A 27,703-nucleotide genomic window follows, 5' to 3' on the forward strand; every position below is an offset into this window, starting at 1 on the left:
ATACATGAGGCCCTGGGTTCGATTCCTCAGCACCACAAACATAGAAAAAAGACAGAAGTGGTACTGTGGCTTAAGACCTAGAGTGCTAGCCTTGAGCAAAAAGAAGCCAGGGACAGTGCTCAGGCCCTGAGGCCAAGCCCCAGGACTGGCAAAAAAAAAAAAAAAATGATTAAGAGAGTATTTTAGAAGGCAGCACAGTAGATGCAATCAGGGAACCTGCGGTATACAGGATGAAGGTATCTGAGCATGATATAAAAGGCAAAGAAGTGATTTCACAATCCCAAGAAAAATCAAGCTTGTATGATAATTGAATTCAACACTAGTGAATACTTAAGTGAGTCAACAGAGCTCAGCACTGCTGAGTTCAATGCAAGGTTGTGAAAAACCATAATGGAGGAAAGGTATAGATATTCTCATTGAAAAGCAAATTTTATCGCTCCCAGGACTTACACGTTGGGCTATTAATGCAGTCAAAATGCATACATTTGTTTACCCAAACACCCAACTACTCATCCTCAATGCACAGGAAAGAGTTCTTGGAGCCTGAAGATGATTCACAAAATCAATTATCTACCGAGAGATAATGGAAACTTCACTGTGGTTCAAAATAGACTTTCTAGCCTCTGCAAAGCTCTAAGATAATCATTCCCATTTCACTACAGTTGGATCAAGGATGTTTCAATCACCAGTATGGCACAACAGGTTCTGTGCAGCAGTTTCCTTTCTCTGTTCTGTGCTCATCCACACACTGTTTGCTCCAGAACCTACAAAGTCCTTCTTCTCTCCTGAGTTACAGCGACTGCACTAAGTTGAACTTGCTTTGGTATACAAAACCAAGCAGGTAGAAGCAATAACTGCTATCACGTGACTGTTTGCAAGCAATTCCCCTGCAGTACTCCTTTCCTTTCACCATGACTCTATGGTGCTATGTACCTTAGGGTGAGAAAATTAAGAGGCAGAGAGATTCCAATACCTGTGCAAGCACATAAATCTTGAGAGAATAACTCTGAGTCCACATATCATACTGATGCAAAGAACAAGTGGGATCTTTCATTGTTTGTTAATAATTATCTTAAAATAAATTTTTAAAAGTCTACAATCTCAAATTCCTAAAATTTGGCTTCAAAGAAGGTTGGAAAGAGAAAGTTGTCAATATGAAGAATAGACCTAAAACCTCCCCCACTTTTGCTGTTAATTTGTTTTTTGTTTTTTGTTTTTTGGCCAGTCCTGGGCCTTGGACTCAGGGCCTGAGCACTGTCCCTGGCTTCCTTTTGCTCAAGGCTAGCACTCTGCCACTTGAGCCACAGTGCCACTTCTGGCCGTTTTCTGTATATGTGGTGCTGGGGAATCGAACCCAGGGCCTCATGTATACGAGGCAGGCTCTCTTGCCACTAGGCCATATCCCCAGCTTGCTGTTAATTTGTAATACTCTTCAGTGGCTTCATAACAAAGAGTATCAGAAAGAATTCTGACACTAAAAATTACCCCAAAGGGTTTATACACAGCCACTCATAGTCCCCAACAATTAACAAGTGTCTTTACTACTTTCACATGCTGGCACATTATACAATGAAGCCTAAAATGAGCCAGCAAAATGTCTATGCACTTCATAATATTAGTACTTCCACTTCACATTATCGATGCTAATCAAGACTGCAAAACCCCATTAGTGTGGTTAATCTTGTACATGTGGCTGGCTAACAAAAAGTCCATCTGTGGTATTTGAAATCCTGTGTGAAACACTAGACTACAAAGAATGAAAAGTAGGTGACACAGTTCCTGGCATTGAGAAGCTTGAGACTTAGTTTAGAATGTAATAAAAGCGTAAGAAATATAAAGTATTACACTAGACCAAGAGGTCTAAGCAAACCGCAATGTGTTATTTGGTACTTTGGCTTTCGTGTTCTGGCAATGTCGTGTGTGTGTGTGTGTGTGTGTGTGTGTGTGTGTGTGTGTGTGTGAGTCCATTGTTCAAACTGCTAAAGTATAAGGTGTCCTGGTCCTCACATAAAAATAAGCTTTTTCGGGGCTGGGAACATGGCCTAGCGGCAAGAGTGCTTGCCTCCTACACATGAAGCTCTCGCTTCGATTCCCCAGCACCACATATATGGAAAACGGCCAGAAGGGACGCTATGGCTCAGGTGGCAGAGTGCTAGCCTTGAGCGGGAAGAAGCCAGGGACAGTGCTCAGGCCCTGAGTCCAAGGCCCAGGACTGGCCAAAAAATAAAAATAAAATAAAATAAGCTTTTTTATTTTTCATCTTTCCCTCCCAAATGGCTGCCATGTCCACTCCTGACTGTGCAGAATGACTATTAAAGATCTTTACAAAGCTTACAAATTACCTGAGTGTTAATGTACAGAAGAGTTCAGGAGCACTGCTAATGGAGAAACAGAAGAAAGAAAAGCCAAAGGCTGAGAGAAAGAACACACATGTACCACATGCCTGTATGAAATTCACTCATTCCACATTTACTCTCTGGACTTGAAAATGTGCAAATTACACTCTTAATATATACCATGTGGTTATCACTGACTCAGACAGTAGCTAATACGTGTGCCCATCTACTCATCAGATGAGTAGATCTTACACCAAACAAAATTATCTGGAATGTGGCACAGGGGAGAAGGAGTTCAAACTAATTAACACAACAAAATTAAAATGTACTTGATGGGGATTTTAATACAAGAAGGGCAGTATAAATCATCTCTGTGCAGAAACCTAATTCTTAACCTGACTTCAGGAACTACAGCTACAGAAATGCTTTTCCTAGCAGCAGAAATCCGAGTGTCAATCTGTAACTCTTTGATTTTTCCTTTTTATTTATGTTTATAGAAGTAAAACAGACAAATTGTTGATCCGCAATTCCTACGCCCTCAAGTTGCAAAACATTTTAGAGTATTGGACTTACACAAAGATATAATGCCCATGAAATGTTGTGTCGAATTGAAACCCCTTTATGCAACTGCTTAAAGATAATTTTAAATTGCTCAATGATATAAAACAAAAAAATTATAATACCAATGGCTAATGTTTTCCATTCCAACATGTCAGGTTTTTTTGTGGTCTACTGGGAACTTAAACATTGCACAAGTTTCTGTTCAAAGCCTGAATAATTTGCATGATTTCCAAGAATAGGCTGCAGTGAAGCCAAAGGAAAGCTTTAATTAGTACTACATTCAAACTGATAATGAACTATGTTCTAATTCCTTCATGCTAAAAGAAAAACTCAGTGTCATTTATCCTGTTTTTTTTCCTTCTTTTTGTTTCACCAATGACCTAGTCATACTCAATACAAAATTACTCTTGTAATTTTAATTTCATCAAAAGGCAGACGTTCAGATGCCAGCCTTCATTAAATCAATAATATTATTACATTACAATTCTATCACACAGATTTAATTTTAGCATGCGAAATATTTATAACTAAAACGTTCTAAGGAAATCTATAAGCTGAACGAGCGGTAAGCATTTCCATTTTAGGCTTGCAGCTGTAAACAGCAATTTTATCAACTAAGTGGTACATTCAATCAAGTTAAAAAACAGTCATGAGGAATGCGGTACTGTAGTATCGCATACTTCAACCTGAACCCCAGGATTTAAAGCCGGCCACTATATCAGGCCTATTTCACACCAATCCCCTAACTGGCACTAAATTGTTTTAAAAAAGAAAAGAAGAAATCACAGGCAATGGGAATGTCTTTCATTGATTAAACGCTTGGCACCACCAAAGGGCACAAAATCTACCCTCCTTACAACCGTACCAGTAAAATCCCACCTTCACTTTAAGTACTGGGGGAGACCACATTTCTACTCTTTTTATTTCTTTTAGTTAAGTCACTTCTTACAGACCAGGGAATGGGAGGGGTCCTTATGCTCACACAGCAACGCAGCCCAGGCACAAAGAGGAACCGGGCAGCATCTTGGGGCGGCGGGGGGGGGGGGGGGGGGGTTGGAGCTGACTCCTTGGCTTCATGAGAGAATGTATTGGACACAATTACCCAGAGGCACCCCTCCTGCAGAACACCCTCAGAGCAGCTTGACTTGTTGCCGTGGAAACCGGATGCCAGCCCGACTCCAGGTGGCGATCCCACCTGTCAGATAGCTTAGAGTCCGTAAGGAGCAAGGCGCCACAAAGCTGCCTGAGTGCTCTGCCCTTCCTAGTCACTAGAGCAACAGTGACGGAACCCAGGCAAGCTGGCAAGCTGCTACTGCGTCTCATGCAGTCAGATTCTAAACTGGAAGCAGTCAAGGGGCAGAGCTAGGGTCCAACCTCCAGAGCCACTCCTCACCTAGGCTCCAATCAATCCGTTTCCAGCCTGCAGCACTGTCTACATTTTCATGGTAGACTGTCCTGTTCGTCACAGGGCATTCATCTGAATCTCTGGCTTCTCTACCTACAGGGGTCAGCAGCCCCTTCCTTCCTTCCTTCCGCACAATGTCTGCAGACATTATCACATGGCCCCTGGGGGCAAAGTCCTCCTGTCTCCCAGTGGAGAGCCTCTGATTTAGGTAGAATTTATAAACAACCAAGAATCCCCCTGCCAAAGTGCCCAGACAGCCTGTGCCAAAAGTAAATGAATAACAACACATTTTCAACACTCCAAATCAAATATGATATTGGACAGACAACACTCAGAATTCGTTTTCGGGTTCTTTGTCTTGATAATGATTATTCGTTCTGTCTTTAAATATCTTGATTTATATCTGACATCAAGACAGAAGCAACAGTGAAAACAAGAGCAAAAGCAAACTGGCCTTGGAGTTCCAAGCTGGATCTACGGTTGAATCCTGGTTCTATCACAAGGTCTTTGTATGAGTCAGACAAGAGGTCAACTTCTCTGAGCCTTGAGTTCCCACAACCTTAGGCATACCGAGCCTTGTGTGGGTGGCTCACACCTGTAATCTTAGCTACGCAGGAGGCTGAGATCTGAAGATCATGATTCAAACAAAGCCAACCTGTGGGCAGGAAAGTGCATGAGCTTCTTATCTCCAATTAACCACCAAAGGCTGGACTGTGGATCAAGCGGAAGTGCACCAACGTTGCACAGAAAAAGCTAAGGAATAGTGTCCAGGCCCTGATTTCAAGCCCAAGGATCAGCAAGCGCGCACGCACGCACGCACGCACGCACACACACACACACACACACACACACACTCCAAAGATGTCCACAAGGTGGGTAACAGCACACAAGAAACCAAAATGTATCACACTCCCTCCAAGCCTTGCGCGCTGTCTCCTCATCCGGCCCTGAAGTCTCTCAGAATCCCCGGAAGCTCAGCAACCCCTGAGGTCCAAGGAGAGCAAGAATTTGTACAAGGCCACAAGACTACCAAACTCCCTGCATGCCTTTGCAGACTAGAGTGACACAGCCAAACGGGGACGCGCATGCTTACTTTTAGGAGCATTAAGATATGAAGGGATTCGTTCTGCTGTGCTGTGGGAATCTGGCAGGGGACTCCACATATAACATCTTGTTAACAATAAAGGAGCTTTAAATCGGGCCATTAGTATTCTGAATATATTCATCCCTTTTCATTACTGTTAGATGAAACACATAGATAACTAAACAGATACATACATACATACTTATATACATACACTTACTTATATACTTACATACTTATATACACATATACACACATATAGGGACATTCATGTAATAGTGTATCTGACTTATGGTGGCCCTTTTCATTTTAAGAGATTAAATCAGGGGCAGATTTAACCTCGTTTGGCCTTGTAACACACCTCCAGAGGTGGAGGCTCAAATGCAATGAAGGCAGCAAACTCGGGACTGAAGGATTTCAATGCCTTGGATTTATATCTAACCACTTCAAAGGACAGAGGAAGAACACCTTAGGTACTGAAGGTCAAAATCAAGGCCACAATGCCATTCAAATTCATGATCCTCATTTCCCATTAGCTCTTAAACCTCTGAAGACCTGAAGTTCAAAAAGAGAAGCTCACACTTGTCTTCACATTCACTGCCCAACCGAGACATGGCTACTGAATCTGTGTGTTCACAAGAGGTACTGTGCACCCTAAATGCACAGTCTTACCCACAAAGGAGCTGAGTAAGTTTCGGAGATAAAGGCAGCCTCCATACAACCTACTGTAAAATCCTCCACAGATGAAAGTTTGTTTTTTTTTTAACTTAGGCTTCATTATCCCTCTTAGTGGAGCAATGAAGTCTTTAAAAAAAATAAAATATGGCATAACTAGCAGTTTGAATTGCATTTAATAAACACATTTATTTTCTAGGCACCTCCCTACATACAATACACTCATAATGTTAAGTTTGTGCAAATACTATCTTGCCTACTCTTTAGCCATAGAAACTGCTCCGAGACAGAATTATCAGTGTTGAACAGACACCATTTGGGAGTGATAACTCCCAGAGCAGATAAGTGAAAGTTGATGATATTCTTAAATTCTTAATGCTCCCAATTAAAAGCAATTCACTATCTAACAGAATGCAGGCAGTAACACTTTCCCCATGTGATCAAGCAACTGTTACAGTGAACTCTGTACACCTGGATTTTGAGATTTTTCTGTTCCCTTTATTGCTTGACCAGAGCTGCCCTCTCTATGACATCTCTTAGAAGATTTTTCTCCCATAATCATAAAACCGAGATGGTCCCCACGGCCCTTTTTGCTATGTAATTCACATGGTTTGGTTTAAGAGCCCAGGTCACACAAAGAATAATAACAACAGAAAACAAGTTCTGCCTCTCGTTTCCCTACATAGCAAAAGACGCGCATGAGATGAACTAAACTTCTGTGTGATTTGTCATCCCAGGGAGAACGTGTTTCCCAAGTCTCCGCAATCAGAGAGGGGTGGAGATGGTGTCTCGCAGCCTTGAAGAGCTGGAGAGTTCAGCCTGCGATGGCATCAAGCGTCAGGGAAGAGAACCTGGTCCGGGTCACTTGTGTATCTGCAAGTTACTTAGACAACACCGAGGTGGCCACAGAAGGGCAACTGTCAGCCTGATGCCAAATGACCTACTGTCAATACAATCTCTTTCGCTGAAAGACCCACTTGGGCTGGGAAGAAGCAAATTCAGGAACACGCTGGACGTTGAACGGAGAGCAAGGAGAGCCAGTGAGGGGCAGATGCAGCACCTGAGGGCTCCAAGGGGCAGGTGCACCCGGGAGACCGATGGGGTCACAGCACAGAGCCCTCTGCATCGCACACTGAGAGGCAAAAGAGGGCCCGGACTGCCTCCAGAATCACCATGGCTACTCCGTCAAAAGCAGACTCTTAAGAACGGAACAGCTAGAAGCCAGAAAACGTGTGAGGAGACTAATGAAACTCCAGGAGAGAGAGCTAGTCAAGAGTGGATTCAGGGTAAGGGGCGAGAGAGAGCAAAGGGATTTGGTAAAGGACAGAATGGGGGATGGGGAAGAAGCCTGAGGCCAGGCCTGAGGGCCTGGAACTTCCCCCCCCCCCCTCCCCGAATACAAGAGCAACTCACCCGAGTCTAACCTTTTCTACAAACAATAGCGTTTATATTAAATATCTGGGTTTCTTCCAGGAATCTAGAATTCTGGTAATGTGCCCAGCAAAGGGTACCATGGTGACCAGCCTGTAATAAAAATCCCGATCTTCCCCCAGGGAGAGGATTCTGCAAGCTTCTATTTGGTTTGGGGCACTCATCCCATGCACCTCTACCCTTGGCAACCCCGCTTGATACCCTTCTGGCAAACTGTAACTCTAAGTAGGTGACATCTGGGCCTGGTAAGTCATTTCATTGACTTATGAAACCTGGGGCAGACTTGGTAATTCCTGATGAAGGAGAGTGAGGAGAAGGAATACTTCAAGGAAAATGCTAAGGGATTTGCTTGTTGGTTTGATGTCAAGTCTCGGTTATTTTTGTCTATATTGCTTTTCAATGTGTTGCAATCTGTAAATAATTTATTTGGAATGCTCAGAATTTTCAACACCTTCTTTTTCTGAATGAGAACAGAATTTTTTTTAAATCCCTTGTTTAACTGATAAATCATGGATCTTAATTGTAGCTGCATTTCAACTATGTCCTTTCCTTGTGGTTATGGTGTGTGATAAAAAAAAGAAGTTACCTGGAGAACGTTTACTAACCCTATCCTCTATTTCTCTAAGGAGAAAGGATGTTGTTTTCATGAATTGTGAAGTTGGTACCTACCATTTCTGATTTTCAGGACTGTTTGTAAATCTTCTAAGACTAAATAACAAGGGTGATTTTTGAGAAAAAAAGTATTATTTGTTTTTCAATGTGTTTTTTTTTTTCTAATCTCTCTCAGGTTTGGAGTTTTTCTTTTCCACTTACTTCATAAACTACGTCTCTCTCATCTGAAGCTCACATTTGAAAGATTATCTGCACTTCCCAGAGAAGGCAAGTCAGAAATTCCCCACAAAAAGATGGCATCTCAGTTATTCAGGATGAGGCCCAAATCAAAGGAAAATGACAGCAGAAATACTCTCTGCACTTGTTTTTCCTCCATTTCTGTTTGTGTTCAAGGGGGGAGGGGGAAAGTGCCATGAACCTGATGGGAACACAGGGGCAGATGTACATATACAGATGTGTGCACACATCCCCATGGTTAGGAACCGCAGCTTAATGAGCTTCCAGCCATCAAAATACTCATCGCATGCAAATATAAAAATAATTTTTTTTAAGATTCACTTGGAAACACTGCCCAGTTTACCCACTAAAATGTGCTTAGCTTTGAGTTCTGGCTTCTAACAGCTGAGCACAAGGGCAATTTTCTATAATGACATATCCCCAGATGAGTCAATGTTGAATTGAAACATGTATTCCTCTTACCATAATGAAAGGAATAGAGGCTGCCTGCTGAGAAACACTGATGACCAAGAACTGATAGCAGAAGGGAATATGTGTGTATGTGTGTGTATGTGCGCATACATATGTATATACCTGTGCGTAAACACATATAGAGAGAGATAGACAGACAGACAGACAGATTATATTTGGGATTTCACAGAGGAACATGACTTGGTAGAATTTCTATAAACTTATATGAGAAGAAAAGTTCCCTCTTGTATTTTTATAAATATAGTTCCATCTATATAATTTCTGTTCACTATCTCCTTGTAAACAGAGGAAGAACAGTACTTAGGAGGCACTTGATTGACTCAGGTACTTGGTAGAAATAATGTCTTCTACAAGCTCCTATCTGCCTGGAACCTGGAAATGAGACTTTGTTTGGAAACGGGGTCATTACACAAACACAACCAAGGCAAGAAGAGATCGTGCTAGCTTAGAAGGAACCCCTAAGAATGGCCCCATCCTGGTAAGTCAAGGGCCATATGGACAGCTGCACAGACACAACAAACACAAGGAGGCATTGGAGTCAGTAATGCTCCCGGCAGCCAGGAATAACAAAGACCACAGGCAGCAGCCATGAGGGAGGATAGGTCCATGGGTCTGGTTCTTCTGTAGAACCTTCAGGTAGAGTTTGGTTCTGCTGACACCTGGATTCTAAACCTGGCCTCCAGAAGTATAAGAGAATAAACGTCTACTGCGTTAAGTCAACCCATCTATGGTGACTTGTTACAACAGCCTGGGACTATCCTACGATCTCCAAATTAAACACATAAATTCTCTACAAATATGGCTAAGATACTGTCTATTCCTCTTCAATAAAATTGATAGATGAGAACATATTTACAAGAAAAAGCATTTCGCTAACTCTAAGAGCACAGTATTTCATGGAAGCAACTTTTATTTATGATGCATCTACCCTATAAAGCCCTGCCTTGTATGAGGTCTCAAAGTAATATTCGGTAATTACTCTTAAACGAATGCTTAATCACACATAAAATACTGAGCAAGATGACAACGTTGAGACAGTCTATCAAAATAACAGCTTGGATCCTCATATGAAGAAGATAACTGTATTTTGGAAAATACAAACTTAAAACCTGAAATTAGGTCAACAGCACACAACTGCCTTTTGCAGAGAATAGCTGTCCCTTAAACGTTTAATGAGCTAGTTAATGTCTAACAGAACTAGATCAAGCTTATTCATGTTTACACTTGTTGTGTCCTCATACTCACAGTTCTAAATACATCTGCAATATTTCATAATTTTTAAATTCAACACGTTAAATCCACATCAAGAATATGGTCATTTAAGTGACAAACAGTTACTAAGTACTCTCAGAGTCACATTTTCAACCATGAACAGAACAAACATGGCCCTTGCCTTCTGGAAATATTTGAAGGCAGGCTAAAAGAGGTGGATTCTCATATAAGGAAGTATGCAAATGCTGACATAGAATCGTCACAGAGTAGGATATCATGAGGACTCTTCATGCAGCCTAAGGTCATGGGGTCCGAATTCGGGACCCAGAGGTCTAAGCATTCCAGAGTAAGGACTTACTTGAGATTGGAAGGTAAGTAGGTAAATTATTATTAAGACATCTGAAGAACTGCCCCTGCCCATTCTGGAGGGCCAGTGCCTTCTCCCAATCTCATCTGAAGCAGATGGAAAGAAGTGTAACGCAAGGGTGGAGTCATATGAAGAATCCGGAAGATCCATTTCAGTTGAGATGGGCTTCCTTAGCCCTTCCTCTCCTCTCTGTGTGAGTCTCTGGCTGTAGACCTACTATGTGACAGATATCTGTCCTTCTTGAGTCATCAAGAAAATTGAGCCATGCTGAGAAACATCATTTTCAATCATTTTTACCAGGCTATAAAATTAGACTTGCTCTATTTTCTTTTATTTCTTTGGAAGGAGATGAGAGGCTAGAAATGAGATTTACATTCTAGAGGAAAACAGTAATCTAAAACATTTTAATCAGCATCTTTATACTATGGATATTCAAGAAGACCTTTTATCATGGCAAAGTGGAACCGACACAGTTTTACATATATGGAAATTAATCAGGAAGGCCACTTTTGGAGCTAAAACACTTTTGCAAGTTTATCTTTGATCAGAGTAACTGAGCTGCTGAGAATTCATAACTTACCTTAAATACTTCCATTGGAAGAGGAAACTCAGCAGCAACAATAAGGGATTTTTCCAGAGCACATTTCCATTCAGAGGTCATCTTCAGAGGATAGATTTCTGTATCAACAGCAAGCCACAGGAAAGATTAAGAACTGTAGTGTTCAATTTCTTTCTTTTACCTTCCCATACCCCTACAACAGCCAACATCAGCATTCACACCCTGTACGCCGTAAACAGCCACCTGCTCAAGGGATTTTCAGAAATTAAATACCAACTTGGGATTCTGCTATCAGAAATGAAGAATGAACTTAATAGAGCTCTTCCTCAGGGATATATTAATCACATTAGCAATTAATCACATGATATTAATCACATTAGCAAAGCCTTGGGTCATCCACAATGCCCAATTCCACATGACACCTAAGACATACTAACCACTGATGAAGAACTTATTATCTGATGAAAGCCTAAAGTACCAATTACTCTCTTTTCACATTTGCCATTATTATGACCTATTTTTCACAAAATTTCTAAGCTCTCACATGATAAAAGTAGTCCATAAATAATCTGGAAAGTCACTGAAAGGTAAATTAAAATTTACCAACCAAGTTTCATATTTACACTTGAAATATTGCTAATACACCATGTATGGCCTGTGTTTTTCCCCAGTTGATGGGGGGTTGGGAGGGGTTGAGGAGGGAGATTTACACATGGAGGTTACACGGTTTGAATGCACAATTAAAAGGTAAAAATCTGTTCAGCACTGTTTGCATCTATTCCTGAAACTGCAGGGGAATTTTATGGCCTGATCTCAACAGATTTAAGACCTTATCAAAACAGGATTTGCTGAAGCACTCAGTGGAAGTAGATATGTTTATATCTTCTCTATATCAACCCTAGTGACATCAGCCAGACAGTTAGGACATGAATATGAATTTAAGCACAGTTAAAAGGCAACATTAAACCTTTGGGCATATTTTTCATTTCTTGTATGTCTGTTTTTTGTTTTTTAACATGGAGCCATATATTTGGGTCTTCGTCACCCGTCAACTCACTTTGAGTTCTAAGCGCCTATGTTTTACCAGCTGATTTAGTCTTTCAGGACATCATAGCAGTAGTTCTGAGATACTGGACCCACCACTAGCCAAGTTATGAATGCACTGCTCACCGTCACTGTTTGTGACCTAACGGCTGATCGCGACAAAATCTCCTCCGCCTATGTATACTGTCTAAAATCCTTCTAGTATTTCATGTGGAGACTTCTGCCTCTAGCAATTTTTTTTTTCAATTTGGCATTTGTGGATCAAAACAAATAAATGTGATTGATTATGTTAGTAGCATCTAAAATATTTAGTGACAGCCCCTGGGGCCCCAGGGCCCCCAACGAATGCTCTGGAAGAGACTGCACAGATGCTTCCTCTGCACATGAGAAGGGCGTGCTGAGCAAGGTGCAGCACTGCTGGTCACGGGCTCTCACAACACAAGCTTGTTCACAGAGCTGCATGACTGGCTGTCTGAGGGTGAAAAGGGCGTCCTGGGGCACACTAATGGCTCAAGGTCATGGGCATGGAAGTACAGCCTTAACAGAGGGGGAGGCAATTCAGAGATCTCTAGGGGGCCAGGCCCAAAAGACATCAACACAGTGACTCCGAGAACCCAAAGGAAAATGGTTCAGAAGAGAACTGCTTTCCTCAAAAGACACACACACACACAGACACACACACACACACACACACACACACACACACACACGGAGTCCTTTTTCCTGCCAAGTAAGTAGAGAGTTCCATTTCACATGGCACAAAAAGAACCAACTTGTCACCCAAGTGCCAACAGAACTGACTAGTGGATCCCTTTGAGAAAAGGGATTTCCAAAGCCAGAACCAAAGGACAGTCTGAAGACACGAGGGGGAAAAAGAATTGGTCAACCTCACTGGGCCTTTTGTTCCCCGGCTCTGGAATCCTGAGCTCTCTCACCCTTGACTGTGATCTCTGAGGAGGACAGAAGAGTCCTTGAGTCAGGAAAAAGGGATAAACTAGGGGCTAAAAGAAGCATGGAGGGGCTGGGGATATGGCCTAGTGGCGAGAGAGCTTGCCTCGTATACATGAGGCCCTGGGTTCGATTCCCCAGCACCACATACACAGAAAATGGCCAGAAGTGGCGCTGTGGCTCAAGTGGCAGAGTGCTAGCCTTGAGCAAGAAGAAGCCAGGGACAGTGCTCAGGCCCTGAGTCCAAGGCCCCAGGACTGGCCAAAAAAAAAAAAAAGAAGAAGCATGGAGTGCGAGTAGGAATAAACCAGGCATGGGCTGAGTTAAACCCACAGGAGCAGAGCTCAGCCCCGGGATGAGAAGACATTCACAAGGTTGCCAGAACCCTCCTGAGACCAGTTTCACACACACTACCCTGGAATCTCGGTGCGCCATATGGTCCCCCAAGAGCCGACCCTTCCAATCACATACGATGATGTCAGCTCTCTCCCTCCATAGCAGAGATAATGCAACAGGCAGCCCAGGTCGTAAGGGAATTTCTACTTCTGCCTTATAAGCTTAACTCTTCTTTATCTTCTTTGGAGACGATTTTTAAACCCTAAGTGGAATCTATTCCACAACAAGGAAACCCTCTCTTTTGAAAAGGTGACACTCCGCTGTGGTTGGGGCAGTTCACTTAAAACCACCTGCGAAAGCTAAACACAACCAGGAGGCAACAAGCAGTGAATAGTCATTCCCTCTATCTGCTGCTCAGGAAACAAAGCCACTTCAGTTACACTGGCAAGTTTATAGACAATAAATAGGCCCTTTAAAGGCACATAAAACATTTCCTTTAAATGGTTGTGTCCAGGTAATTTAACAGCATGCCATTATCCCAGTTTCTGTTTGTGGGGGAAGCCATAAGCAATGAAAACACGTCATTGCTCATCTATAGCTAAAAGCCTAAGAGAAAATGAGTTGCTCTCTTTGGGCAAGGGTTTGGCACATTGTTTTGGAATTAACGTCACAGGAAATGGGAATGTGTGACGTAATGCTAAACAAACGGACCAATGGTACACAAAGGCATTGAGGAAGGTCCCTCTTTCGTGTGACCAACTCCCCCTCTCTCCTTTCCTTCTCACCCCAGTCCTTCCCAGTGACAACAGACACTTTATGATTCTTCAAGGGATAGGAAACATCGGGAAGTATTATGAACTCCAAATTCATATACGAAAGCCCCGATCTGCACTAAGAGAGCCCTGGAGAAGGGCATCCTGGTGGAGACTGAGTTAGGAGAGGTCTGGTGACAAGGGCCCTGGAGACCAGCCTTCTGTCTTCAGAGGAGAAGGCAGGGCCCCAGCCCCATCCACCCACACGAGGACCCAGTCAGAAGGCAGCCATCGCAAGCCACGAAGAACACTCTTGCCAGACCCCACATCTGCTAACACTTTTATCTTGGAAAATACATGGCTCAGAAAAGTAAGTGCCTGCTATTTAAGCCATAACACCATGGCTGATTTTTGTTGCTTTTGGGTTTTTTTTGCTTTTGTTGTAGTGGGGATTGAACTGAGGGTCCCACACTTGCCAAAATAAGTTCCCTGGTTCTCCTAACTTCAGTCTATTTTTCAGAGAGAGTCTTGTGCTTTTGCCCAAGCTAGTCTAGGACAGGAGTCCTCCTATTTCTACCTCTTGAGTAGCTTTCAGATATGTACCATCATGCCCAGCTCAAATCTGTCCTGCACTATTATGGTGAACAATGAACACAAATACTGAAAGCAACAACTCTTTGTGGAATAGGCAAGAAGCATTTAAATTATATTCAGAGTCAGGCACTGGTGGCTCATGCTTGTAATCTTACTTACTCAGGAGGCTGAGATCTGAGGATCATGGTTTGAAGCCAGCCTGGGCAGGAAAGTCCATAAGACTCATCTCCAATTGACCACCAGAAAACCAGCGGAGCTGGGACTCAAAGCAGTAGAGTGCTAATAACCTTGAGCAGAAAAGCTCAGGGATGTAACCCAGGGACATAACCCTGAGTTCAAGCTCCATGACCACCACCAACAACAACAAATGGTGTTCAGAAACATTCTGACTCCAAAGCTATTTCAAAGAAGACTTTTTTTTTTAAATGGGAGAAAAATTTTCATAGAAAAAAACTCTAAAACTAGATAAGAAAAATGACTTCAAAAAGTTTTATCTCCATTTCCCTAAGCTTCTGTAAGAACATCACAAGTCTATCTTGCTTCCTAACCACCAAGAAATAGGAAAAGTAGTCGAGACCTCTTAAACAACTTCTGGCTTCAGTGACCTACTGAAAATTCTAGGAAAACTGAGGTAGATCCAAAATATTATGATCATAGTTGGGATCTCTAGATCCTTTGATCTACCTTATGCCACTTAGCACACACAGTACAGCAATCTACCTTTTCTTGAAGGTAATGACTTTTTTAAAAGTTGAAATGAGGGGCTGGGGATATAGCCTAGTGGCAAGAGTGCCTGCCTCGGTATACCCGAGGCCCTAGGTTCGATTTCCCAGCACCACATATACAGAAAACGGCCAGAAGCGGCGCTGTGGCTCAAGTGGCAGAGTGCTAGCCTTGAGCAGGAAGAAGCCAGGGACAGTGCTCAGGCCCTGAGTCCAAGGCCCAGGACTGGCCAAAAAAAAAAAAAAAGTTGAAATGACTTCCCACCTACCATTACCTATTTCTCTTGCCTCCATTTGTACTGAATAATTAAGGAAATCCTGCGCTCTTTAAAAAGTAAACAGAAGAGGCTGGGAATATGGCCTAGTGGCAAGAGTGCTTGTCTTATATACATGAAGCCCTGGGTTCGATTCCTCAGTACCACATATACAGAAAAAGCCAGAAGTGGCGCTGTGGCTCAAGTGGCAGAGTGCTAGCCTTGAGTAAAAAGAAGCCAGGGACAGTGCTCAGGCCCTGAGTTCAAGCCCTGGGACTGGCAAAAAAAAAAAAAAGTAAACAAAATAAGCACAACTAAAGGAAGCATAGTGATTGGTTTTAACAGCAACGGCAGTGCTGGAGGTGAAGCACTGACAACCACATCAACTCAGCAGGCTTCTTGCCTCTCAAGGATATCCATGGTATCTACTGTCCCCTCCAACCATCCTGCTCCCTTTCCAGTGAGATTCCTCACGGTCAGCTCACACCACACACTTCCCATTGATTTTAACAGTGTTTGCTAAGAAGAGAGTCCACCTATTATGTCCTACACAAGTCTACAATTTCATTTCCACCTCTATTTCAATTGATAAAATGGTGCTACTATGTTTTACAAGTCACCTTGGGACTGAAAATTACTTCATACAAATCCAGAGTATCAGATTCTGTTCCCATGTGGAAAAAGCCTGAGTCGTAATTGCCTCTCTTCCCAGGGGTGTTGTTTCGCTGAATGAAACCACAGAATCTAGTCTTTATCTTTTAACTACTGTAGCTGAGAAACCAAAGCTCACATCTGGCATGTCATTTTGCTTTTTACTTTCTTCCTTCCATACCCAAGTATTCTTGATAGGTGAATCGCTGGGAAAGTATATTCTTGATGATAAAGCCTTAGTCGGAAACATTTAGGGATTTCTCCTGAGCTCTTTGATAAAAATGCATAAATCATGTCCAGAAAATCCTGAGACAAACAGGCACAATCTCTTCATACATTATGAAGACATGGAATTATAGAATGAGAGCTCACAAGTAAGTGTTCCCCTAGTTCCCAAGGGATTCTTGCTTTGTGTGTGAGTCCTGAAATTTCCTAGGCAAAGAGTATACCAGAGTATTTAAGAAACTATTAGAAATTATGTGCTTTGCTATCAATGTTTACATGAAAAGTATATGGTCCTCCTCAAAATTATAAAGCAATCAGGCATCAAGCTGAACTGTGTACTGTAACCCACCTTTCCCTTATCAAATAAAAATTTCCTGCCAGATTATGATTTCCAAGGCAAGCCCCTAGCTCTGATCTTTCTACACAATAAACAGGTCCTGTTTGTCATTGTCCCAAACTGTTCAGGGTCAACAAGGAATTTCCTGGTTGCATCTCAAATAATATTATGAAAATAATACAACAATACAAAAATAATAATACTAGGTTACATGTCTATTCACTTATCTGATTGAACACAGATTCAAACTCCTAGGACCTAGAACCAGGAAGGTTTGAACAAAGCCCTTGAGTGACGAGGAAAGGTAAGTACAACCCGTCTCCTTCATACACTCAAAACAATCACTGACAACTAATATAGGAGAATTCTTTCACAATTTAAGGGACCTGTTAATTGCTCCAAATATACCTTCAATACTGACCTAAATAATTTCTGAAAGAAACAAGTATTTCTTCCCTGGCATCATTAACTCCATAAAACACCAGCGTTTCAGTTCCAAGGCATCTCATCCCTAGGTTGGTAAGACCTAAGAGCAGGGGCAATGTGGAGGAAGGGCCACAGGGCCTGGGACTCTGAATTGCAGCACCTGCTCCCCACCAGCTGGCAGACCTTAAACGAGCAGCTTAAACAGGTCTCATTTTGAAAAAAAAAATTGAAAAATGAATCTTACACCAAACATATAGCACTTTTTTGGAACCAAAAATAAACAACAGAGCAGGTGTAAAATCACCTGGCATATGGTAAACATTCATGAATGGTTATTTTGTAAACACTGAGAATTTTTTTGACTATTTAGGTATGTCAGAAAGCATAATACACTCCTCTATCCAATTAAGCTTGCACAAAGTCATTCGACAGCGCATTTGTAGCTATCTAAAACTGAGGCGGTGCCAAGAAAAACAAAACAAATAAACATATTGATCTTCTCGGTGTTGTTTCCTTTTCAGAACAGGCTTATGTAAGCAAACTATTTGGGGATCTGAATGATAGATGCATGGGTGGGTGGGTGGGTGGGTGGGTGGATGGATGGATGGATGGATACAGATGACCAGATGGATTGATAGAATGGTTGGCTAGGTAAGAGGTTAGGTGGGGTGGATGCATGATAAAGGGATGAACTAGATGGATAAATGGAGATAGATAATAGATGATAGGTAATAGTTGATCAATGGATAGAGATCACAGATAGACAAACAACAAGTTGTAAAATCCCAATCAACAGTATAATTCATTGATGAACTCATAAATCCAAAGAAACTAGATTAACTTTTCTTAGACCTCCAACATCACTTTCCTCTTTGTGAATGCTATGTTCAAGGATTTGAAATATATATATAACTATAGTTCCTTCTAAGGAAACGCCTTATACTATATGTTATTCTTGATAGAAAATATTCTGAAGTCAACAAACTTAAAAGCCATATACCCAGATGTACAAGATACCACAGAGCTAATATGTTTTCCAGAGACAGATCCATTCTAAACGTCTTCAAACATTCTGAAGTAGCAAGTGCTTTGGCCCTTACCTGAAGGTGGGTCCATTCTGTATTTATTCTCTTGACACCAACCAACTGGTCGAAGTCTGTAATCCAAGTAAAACAACCACTGGTCATAGGATTCAGTGTCCTCCAATCCCACATAGCGAAGGCGTAATCTTCCTCCAACATTTTCAATCACACTAACTATCCAGTACTGAAAAGGGTTCTGAGAATCCTGAAGTTCTATTAAGGAATCAACTGTAATGAGGTCTATAGGGCCTTTCCCTCGCAGAGGCTGTTTAAACAGAAGCAAAACTCCTTATTTTAAACTTTATTTTAAGGATCTCATGGAAACAGATGACAGCAGAAGATAATATATATATATATATATTTTCACACCATCATCCAAGCTATTGGCAAACAGTGTATTGTCCCCCTCCCCCACCCCCGTCCTCTGCACAGCCACCCACCCACCCCTCCCCCTTCCCTTTCCTCCCTCACACACATCCGTGCCCGGATGCTTAACCAACAACCAATATCCCAGGCAAACAGAAAATGACAGCTTGTGATTGGTTTTGTACCAAACATATCACCCTTCCCAGATAAAATTACATTTGTTAGAAATTTGTATGCTTTTTTTAAAAGTAGAGTTATAACCAAATTACGTGGGACTAAAAGCAAAACAAAACAAGCATGTAGCAAAACATCAGCTTTTCAGAAAGACTGATATATAGCATTGTAAATTTATACCATGAATTCTCTAGAGATGTTCATTTTACAATAGCCACTAACTATTTTCCTGGTCAAGAGAGACATTCATACTTTGAGAAAAGTATGGCTCAACAGACATGTGTCTAATACACATGAATGATCATCTATCTCTATGATGTGCAGTTATTTCTATGTTTAACCATTAACTTGGTAACTGGTTTGAAACATACATAATTATAGTTCCTTCTAAGAAAACTTCTTAGAAGATATGTGTTTTTTTAAGTTAACACAGAAGGAATGTGTTCCATCCCTTTGAAAGTAATTTTGATTTGTTAACTCAACAATTAAAATAGTAGTCCTTAACAATACACCAGGCAAAATAGCCATGAACAAAACTTGGTAACTGTGTACCAAAAGATGGTATCCTGAAGTATCCATAACATTCTTAGAAGAGGGGGAAATTAAGTTTAAACTAGTAATTACAGTAATAAAGTAAAAATCTTCACCTCATTCCTACTCATTCACGAAGTGCCCTCTTTTTCAGAGACATTCTTCAAACAGATTTGGTTATTCAATAACTACTTGGGACATAGTACCTTTGTCTTTTGGTTTCATTATGTATGATAAATATTCACAAAGTTATTTTCATACAGCCAATTAGATCTCAGGTTAATCTTTTTTTTTTTTCTTGTTCAGCACCATCAAATCGCCTTAGTTATATGTAAATATGATCAGCCATTTCTCCTCTCTGGTTTTATAAGATAAACAAATCCAATGATCAGTTAAAATTTCTGTGTTCAGATCTAAGGGGTTAGGCATCTGAAATTGAGTATTTAATGAAACCACTTATTAATGTGCTCCACAGACATTTGTTTTGTCATGAGCAATTCACAAGTTATTCTACAGGATTTATTTATGATCAGTAATATAGGAGAAAGGACTTGACTTTCAGGAGAATGGAAGGCATCCTAACACAATAATTTTCCATGTAAATGTTCCATGTACTAATTATACCACAGGAAAGGTTAGTCAGTGCCCTTCAACTCCATCATCTATGTAATTTGGTACAAAACAGGAAGTTAGGCTACTTAAAGGTATTTGTATGTGCACATGTATCTGCGGAAGGATATATGCAAAGGTGCCGTTAGGTCTGAGATGCTTCAGAGACATAATAGATGTAGAATAGCAATACATACTCCTTCCAGGAGATTAGCAGGTGCTGTCCTCGAACCAGTCAAATCACGTATGAGGAATTCTGTCCAGTCTGCATACTTCTCTTTGATTGCTGGCAAGACAATGGAAAGAAAAAACAAAAACAAAAACACTTCAACACATAGGCAAAATATCAAATAGACTAAAGGAAAGAAAAATCAATGCAGTTCTCTGTATGTTGGTGTTCGGTCAATATTGTCCTTAATTTTAAACTCTGTGATTAAGAAAGTAGTGCCAAGGGGATAGAGATTTAGCTTAGTGGTAGCGTGCTGGTCTAGCATGCTCAATGCCCTGGGTTCAATCCCCAGCACCACAACAAATACCTAAAATTAACTAATGGATTACTTTTTAAAGGAAGTAGTGCCAAGATTCAGGAAACAATTCTATCTAGAAGTAGTGACTGTATGCCTGAGCATCGATTAAAGAATCTGAGGTCCAGCAGCCTTCAATCTACTTAGGAAACTCTTAGGAACACTATGACTGTATAGCACAGTATAGAATATAGGAGTTTCCAAGAAGAAAGGGGCCAATGGGGGATGAGGGAGTTAGAGAAATGCTTTTCAGTTGGGAAACAAGGCAAAGCCCTGGGTTATATATGTGGCTTTTAGAGCAGGGAAAAAGAAAGGTTTTCTCAAGCCTAGAGGACACAGCATATGCTGATGGGTGACAGAAAAAGGAGAAATGGAGAGTGCACAGTAAGGAACACCACTGGCAAATAATGGTGAGTGGACAACAGACATTTAATTAACAGGAGATCCCGTTAGGTCCCGGTGGCTCATGTCTGTCATTGTTGCTACTCAGGAGAATGAGATCAGAGGATCCAAGTTTAAAGCCAGCTGAACAGAAAAGTCTGCCAAGACTCTTATCTCTAATTAACCATCCAAACAACAACAAGAAAAACTGGAGGTGGTGAAGCTTTTGAAAAAGCTGAACATCCCTGAGTTCAAGCTCCAGTACTGGCAGGAAAAGAAAAAAAGGCAAACCCTAAAAAGAACAACAACAATAATAATAAACAGGATGTCACTGACAATAGGATAACTGTCTGAACAGAAACAAGGAATAAAAAGAGAGCTGAAGCTTCTGGAAATATCTATAAAACTTACATACTTGAAAATAGGGGTGATACCTGATGTCACTGTGTTTGATTTTGGTACCCTGAGTCTTGAATATACAATTATATGAACTGGGGAAGGGAAGGGACACAAGAAAATGGTGAGACAAAGGACAAAGGGAAAACCAATGCAACAGCAATACTCACAAGACAATTATGTTGGAAATGAGCATAACTTGGATGGGGGAAGTTCTGGGTGGGGAGAAAAGTGGGAGAAAAATGAAGGAGGGGGTAACAATGTTTGACAAGAAATGTACATTGCCTTACATATATAACTGTAACAACCCCTCTGTACATCACCTTGACAATAAAATTAAATTTTAAAAAAAAGGAAAGAAGGGTGATCACATTTGAACAAGAAAGGAATGTGTGTGAGAGACTTCCTATGAGACCTTCTCAAAGTACTTAGAGGAATCAAAGACTTAGTGACTCTCCAAGCTTCAGGGCTACAGAGGCGCAGCTGGGAGAATCCACACGCCTCTCAGAGCATCAACGGATGGAGAAGCCACGCAGTGAGCGCCTCCTCACCCTTGCCCCAGGCTCCGCCAGAAGGCACTGTGGTTCTAACCTTCCTGGCACAAGGAGAAGCGGCGAGTGCAAGAGGAGCCACTTGGGATCCTGGGACTTAACTGAGCCTTCTAAAAGATCCAGGGCTGAAGTGTTGGGTGCGGTTAGACTCCTCAAAGGCCTGACGCAAGCCTTGCTAGCTCAAGCCTACAGGAACAGAGTAAGGAAAGCTGGTGAAAGAGTGGGGGGCGGAGCTGGGCTCTGAGGCCAATTCTGCCATCACTGGTAAGTGGTAGGATTTTGAGTAATCTACTCAATTTTTCTTATGACTAAAACAGTGTTTACAGGGGAGGTGTAAGGATTACAGAAGAAACACGTGTAAAAATAAATACATAGAACAGCACACACTCAGCAATTAGCAAGTGCTATGGTTTATTGTGAGAATACATTTGATGATTACACACTGCCACCCATGATTGATTACTCATTCCCTCAATTCCCCTCCAACCAAGCCTGGGCAGGACTGTCATGAGAAAACGACACAGTGGCAGTGGACATTTTATGCACAGATCTGTTTCCATCAGGAACACATTCTGCAATCACATGGGCCGGGCACTCAGCATCCTGGCTCTCAGGGAAAGCCCACCTCCTAAGGGTTACTCTCCCAAACAAGGCCGGGAGGTAGAGCTTGTCGCTGTACCAAGTCCAGCCCTGCCTGCGGCCAAGAACAGCTCATCCTTTTACCCTCTTTTACTCCTATTTTTTTCCTCAAAACACAGGAAGTTCACCTTTTCACAGACTTACGACATGTGGTTTTTAACCAAGCTTAGGCAAAAGAAAAATAATAAACTGTTTGAAAATCAAAAGACACATTTCAAAAACAAGAATGCTGATGTCCCATGCGCGGCTGAGTCAGCTCAGTGGACACGGAGAAGCTCAGTCAGTCACATGTAAATCGCTGTGTGATCTGGGTGAGCGCTCCCGGCCCTTAATTTTTGTCAACGTCTGCCTCTTCAATAGCCAAAGGGTACTTTAAAAGCTAGGCAAAAGGGTATTTGATTAATTGAAGTGGTAAAGTGAAAATCTGAAGTGCATGCTGGTATGTTATTAGAGGAAGTTGAATGGCATTGTGGGGGAAAATAAAAGATCAAGGATCTGTAAGACAGCACTGAACTCTATGCATCCTGAGCATGCGTAGATTATCCTCAGTGGAGGTCTTCCTGGAACCATGCACCCAGCGATACTAAGGTTCTATTACGCTGCTCATTTCAGATGAATGAAGTCAAATAGAGATACATTATTTGGGGCTAAAACTGCTCCCGTGTTCTATCAGTAACAAATTGAGTAGTCACTTTTCAATGCTGTTTGTTGTGTTTGTTTTTTTATTAAAGACGCTGCTTTGTTTTGCAGTGGTGATGATTGAACCCAGGGCCTTGTAAGTGCTAGGCAAAGAATCTACTTCTGAGTTGTATCCCCAGCCTTTTATAAAACTAGCCACCCTGCACAGCTCAGGTGACCGGGACCAACAGCAAAAATGTACATAATAATGCAATTAAAAGTCACATGCATATTCTCATCTCCTAAATACATTCTATAGGGTTGTTGCTCTTTAAACTTTTGCTCAAGTTTACGGAAAAACAAAACTACGGGGCAAAGCACTCTTTAAACCTCCAAACATTCAAATCTCGGTCTTTCAGGGAGTCTTCCACGTAGGATCTCTAACTCTCCCACGTTTCTCCAAACAGATAAACTAACTGATCATCTCAACAGACAAAAACACTACAGACAAAAACATTGGGCCACCTGACAGTTTCAAGACGAGGACAAAACACACCATGGCATCCAGTAACTCTGCACTTCATATCTCATCACAGGAGTTATCAGTCAGGCTACAGGGGGACCCTGTGCTTGACAAGACTGGGCGCAAGTGGTCACTATGGAATGATCCATTTTTCCTTGGGTTGTTTCCTAAGTTAGCATTAAGTTAAAATTTGTCAAATTAGGCAAAGTACCCTACAAAAACACAGTAACCTGCAAAAATGAAAACTGGTAGAATTCTAGCAAGGGAGTAGTTGAGATGGCTCTGCAATTTACATCCTGCGAGCTATCTCACCCAGAAGTCCCATAGTTTGCCCTTACTGTATTTCTGCACATGCCTCTGAAGTCATCTTTTATGTTCTGCAAGATATCTAGATAAACTGCTCACCATGCAAGACAGATCTAGAAAGCCATAAATAAAACTTCACAGATCACATTAAGTTAAAAAACAGAGATGAAACAATCCTCAGAAATTCTGCTAGTTTTGAAAGAAAAATTGCTTCCTGTCAACATTTTGTTCTCAAAGCTCTGAGTCTTCAAACACACAACAAACCTATTACATGTGGCCATGAAATAAAAATCAAATGCAACAAATTTATAATTCCCATGTGACAGAGTTATTTTAACTAATACTAAATGTGATTAAATTCTTGTATAATGTAAGTTGCCCGGGAACTGCTTGGAATTCATTGCAAGAGAAGCCGAGGGGGTCTGTTCCAAGCACCCCATTTTTAACTAGAGAGGCTAAAGCTACCAATTTTTATTTGGTGAGCCACCTCTCTTCGAAGACTCAAAATCACAGGAATATAAATATAAGAACAAGCTTACTAAAATGGAAACAAAATTTTCATTCCACGCTCAGTGCCTTTTTCTTAAAATCGAGGAACCAATCTACAAATGTTTGACTATGAACCCATCAACGCCAACCCCACCTATAACATCACAGATAAGCTCTATGGCAGGAAGGAAATGAATGACAGGGGAAACTGTCATTTCTAGTAGACACAAGTTTATCCACAACTGGGCAGTTACCACATTGCTTTTCCAATGCATCGAGAGAAACCTGGAAATCCAAAAGCATACCTTGTAAAAACCTTTTCAAGGATGTAGTGCAATGTTTGATTCAGTTCTATTATATAGACATCCAAGTCTATCGTTTTGAAAAATCCAAGGCAGAGTCCACTACTGACCAATTTGGGAGATGAACTCACATCATTCATGATCTTGAAGCTCCAGAAACACACACACACACACACACACACACACACACATCCAATGATGGTCCCAAATCCTGCAGAGCTTTCTAGGATTAGGAAGCTATAAAAAGGAGTCTCGAATATCAGGCAGATCACTGTCTACTTTCAGAATTTGGAAATTTCCTATTAAGGGACTATCGATGTAGAGACTAAAGATGCATCACCTCTCAAGGATAGCTATTGTCTACAGAGACTGGCCTGTGGGTACAAAGCCCTCCAGGCTGCCTGTTCAGTTGGACTGTGCACAGTGAAACCCTTCTGTGAGTCACTGGAACTCACAATGGCAGCACATGTGCCTCCATGTCCCCAGGGGATTGCCAGAGACCATCACAGCTCCATGGCCCCAAGATGGGAGAAGAGTGACAGGGAAGAGATAGACCATTTCCATTAAGCCTCCCTCTGGGCACAGAGAAAGGTTTATGGTCATATTCCCAGTGTCTAGAGATTTTTGTTTCTTTGTTTGTCTTTAATTATCTTTAAGGGATTGTACAAAGGAGTTGCCAGTCACCAAAGCAGGTTACGAACACAACGCGTCTTGATCAATGTCACCCCTTTCAACATTTGAGTTTCAGCACAGCACTTCCCTCTGCTTCCCTCCAGGCAGTTTTCTCACCTCACTTCCTACCAACTCTTCTGTGAAGGCCTCTGGTGGATTGGAGAGAACCATCTACTTGATCCGGGGCATTAAACCCGGACTGAGAGTTGGTAGGATGGTTCTCTTGGCACTAAATATAACAAAGATTTGCAATTTTAAAAAAGAAAGAAAAACCACAGAGATAGGGCCCATTTATGGCATTCTCAAAGTGTGAGCCACGTTACTCTGTAGCACATCTCTAGGAACTGAGAAGACAAATAACCTCAAAAGCTATTAGAAGAAATCTAGACACATCACTGTGTGCTGGCTAGAGATTCTTATCCAATAAACAGAATTTCTCCCATTCTTGTACATGTTCTCCAATTTTTCTCTAGCTGCCTGTATCTCATGTTTATAGATATGTTTGTTTCTGCTATAAACATTTTCCTCCTTGTAAAGAATCTTCTTTGAAAGAATCAACCATTTCCTTTCCCAATACCCCTATCCACTAGGAAAAATTTCATGCAGGTGTTTTATTAGCTCTTTCCGCACTAAAATTGACATGACTGAGCTGATGTATCCCTCAAGCCCAGGGCTCCAAGTTCCATGGAAAAAAAATATTTGCTTGTTAAGTAATATATCCTCCTAGGTCTCTTCCTCATTTTCATACTTGTCTTCTTCCTCTCTCTCTTTCGTTCCTTCCTTCCTTCCTTCCTTCCTTCCTTCCTTCCTTCCTTCCTTCCTTCCTTCACCAATACTGGGATTTGAATTCACTGAATGGGTACTCTGCCATCTAAATCCCACCTCCGGCCCAGGATTGGTGATCATTGAATTGGAGATGGTGCCTCTTGAACTTTTCTTCTTGAGATGACTTCCTACATTGATTCTCCAGAGCTGATAGAATACCAAGTCTAAGGCATTTGTGCCCTGCCATGACTTACTTCTTTCCATAAAGTTACTTTGTGTTTTTTTTTTTGCTAGAGTGAAAGTTTCCATTCCATTCCCCCCATGTTTTCCTTAGGTATATGTTATAAAAAGAAAGAAAAAGATGATTTGTGAGAAAAAGTTACATGAATATGCCCTTTGTATATATCTGATGAAATGCTAACAGCTTGCACACATACAGTCTGTCATGATTAAATTTACATGAAAAGTCCATGAGACTCTCATCTCCAATTAACCAGCAAAAAGCTGGAAGTAGAGGTCTGGCTCAAGTGGTAGAGCGCCAGCATTGAGTGATAAGAATGAAGGACAGTGCCCTACCCTTTGGTTTAAGCCCCAGTACTAGAAGAAGGGAACAAACAGGGAGGGAGGAGGGAGGGAGGGAGGGAGGGAGGGAGGGAGGGAGGGAGGAAGGGAGGGAGGGAGGGAGGGAGGGAGGGAGGAAGGGAGGGAGGGAGGGAGGGAAGGAAGGACAGAAAAAGAAAAAGGGAAAAGAAACAAAAGAAACAGAAACAGAAACTTAATCCAGCATAGGTACATGGACTAGAAGCTTACTAAGAGCTGGAAATAAGGGTTAGAAGGGAAGCAATAGAGATTTTTAATAGGCTCAATATGGTCACCACCAGAGATAAGTAAGTCTAATTCAGACAATAACAGCACTCAAAAAACAAAAACAAAGCTAGCCAAAGTCATTTTCTCACCTATCTTTATAACTTGCTTACATTTCTCCACTTGCAAGAAAGGTTTTCTTCATTCTGAGCTAAATAGTTTGCCCATAACCTCAATCTACCACTTTTCCAAAGTTCCTGCATCATGTTCGACCAGATAATACCTTGTTCTCAAATATGGCTTTACATACCCCTTCTACTCAGCAAAGTGCAATTCTTCAGTAATAAAAGCAGTTTGAGTCCATCTTTAAATCTTAATACTGCATAGTCCTTAGCATTTTTGCCTCAATTATAATAATCAAAGCATCACTTTTTTATCCGGAGAGAACAGGTGTTACAGACAGAGTAGCTAAAGAATGTCTACACTTGACACTGCCATTCACCCTTAAGGTAACTCGGAGAAAGTTCCTAAACATGGCATATAAGACTTTTCCCTGCTGTTCAGGAAAGCCAGAAACTTGGATAATTAAACAACTTCTCTGCGATTACAAGAAAGGCCTAATTTAAGTGATTGATTATAAAAGACACATTCCAAGGTACCAGCATTACGATTCAAAACCATAAATCAGGCTTTTATTAAAGGAAAATGATTTCAAAGTAACAGCAATTATGG

General features: G+C 41.4%; 1 protein-coding gene across 1 annotated transcript in view; it reads right to left on the reverse strand.

The window, feature by feature from the left end:
• The window catches only part of Sfmbt2 (Scm like with four mbt domains 2), a 136,071-nt gene that overhangs the window by 56,999 nt on the left and 51,369 nt on the right, over positions 1 to 27,703 (reverse strand). The window contains 3 exon segments of the mRNA XM_048367408.1: positions 10,972 to 11,069; positions 18,340 to 18,586; positions 20,199 to 20,287. Of these exon segments, the coding sequence (XP_048223365.1) occupies positions 10,972 to 11,069; positions 18,340 to 18,586; positions 20,199 to 20,287 (434 nt within the window).

The sequence above is a fragment of the Perognathus longimembris genome, chromosome 18 (assembly GCF_023159225.1).
Source record: "Perognathus longimembris pacificus isolate PPM17 chromosome 18, ASM2315922v1, whole genome shotgun sequence".
NCBI classification, from domain to species: Eukaryota; Metazoa; Chordata; class Mammalia; order Rodentia; family Heteromyidae; genus Perognathus; species Perognathus longimembris.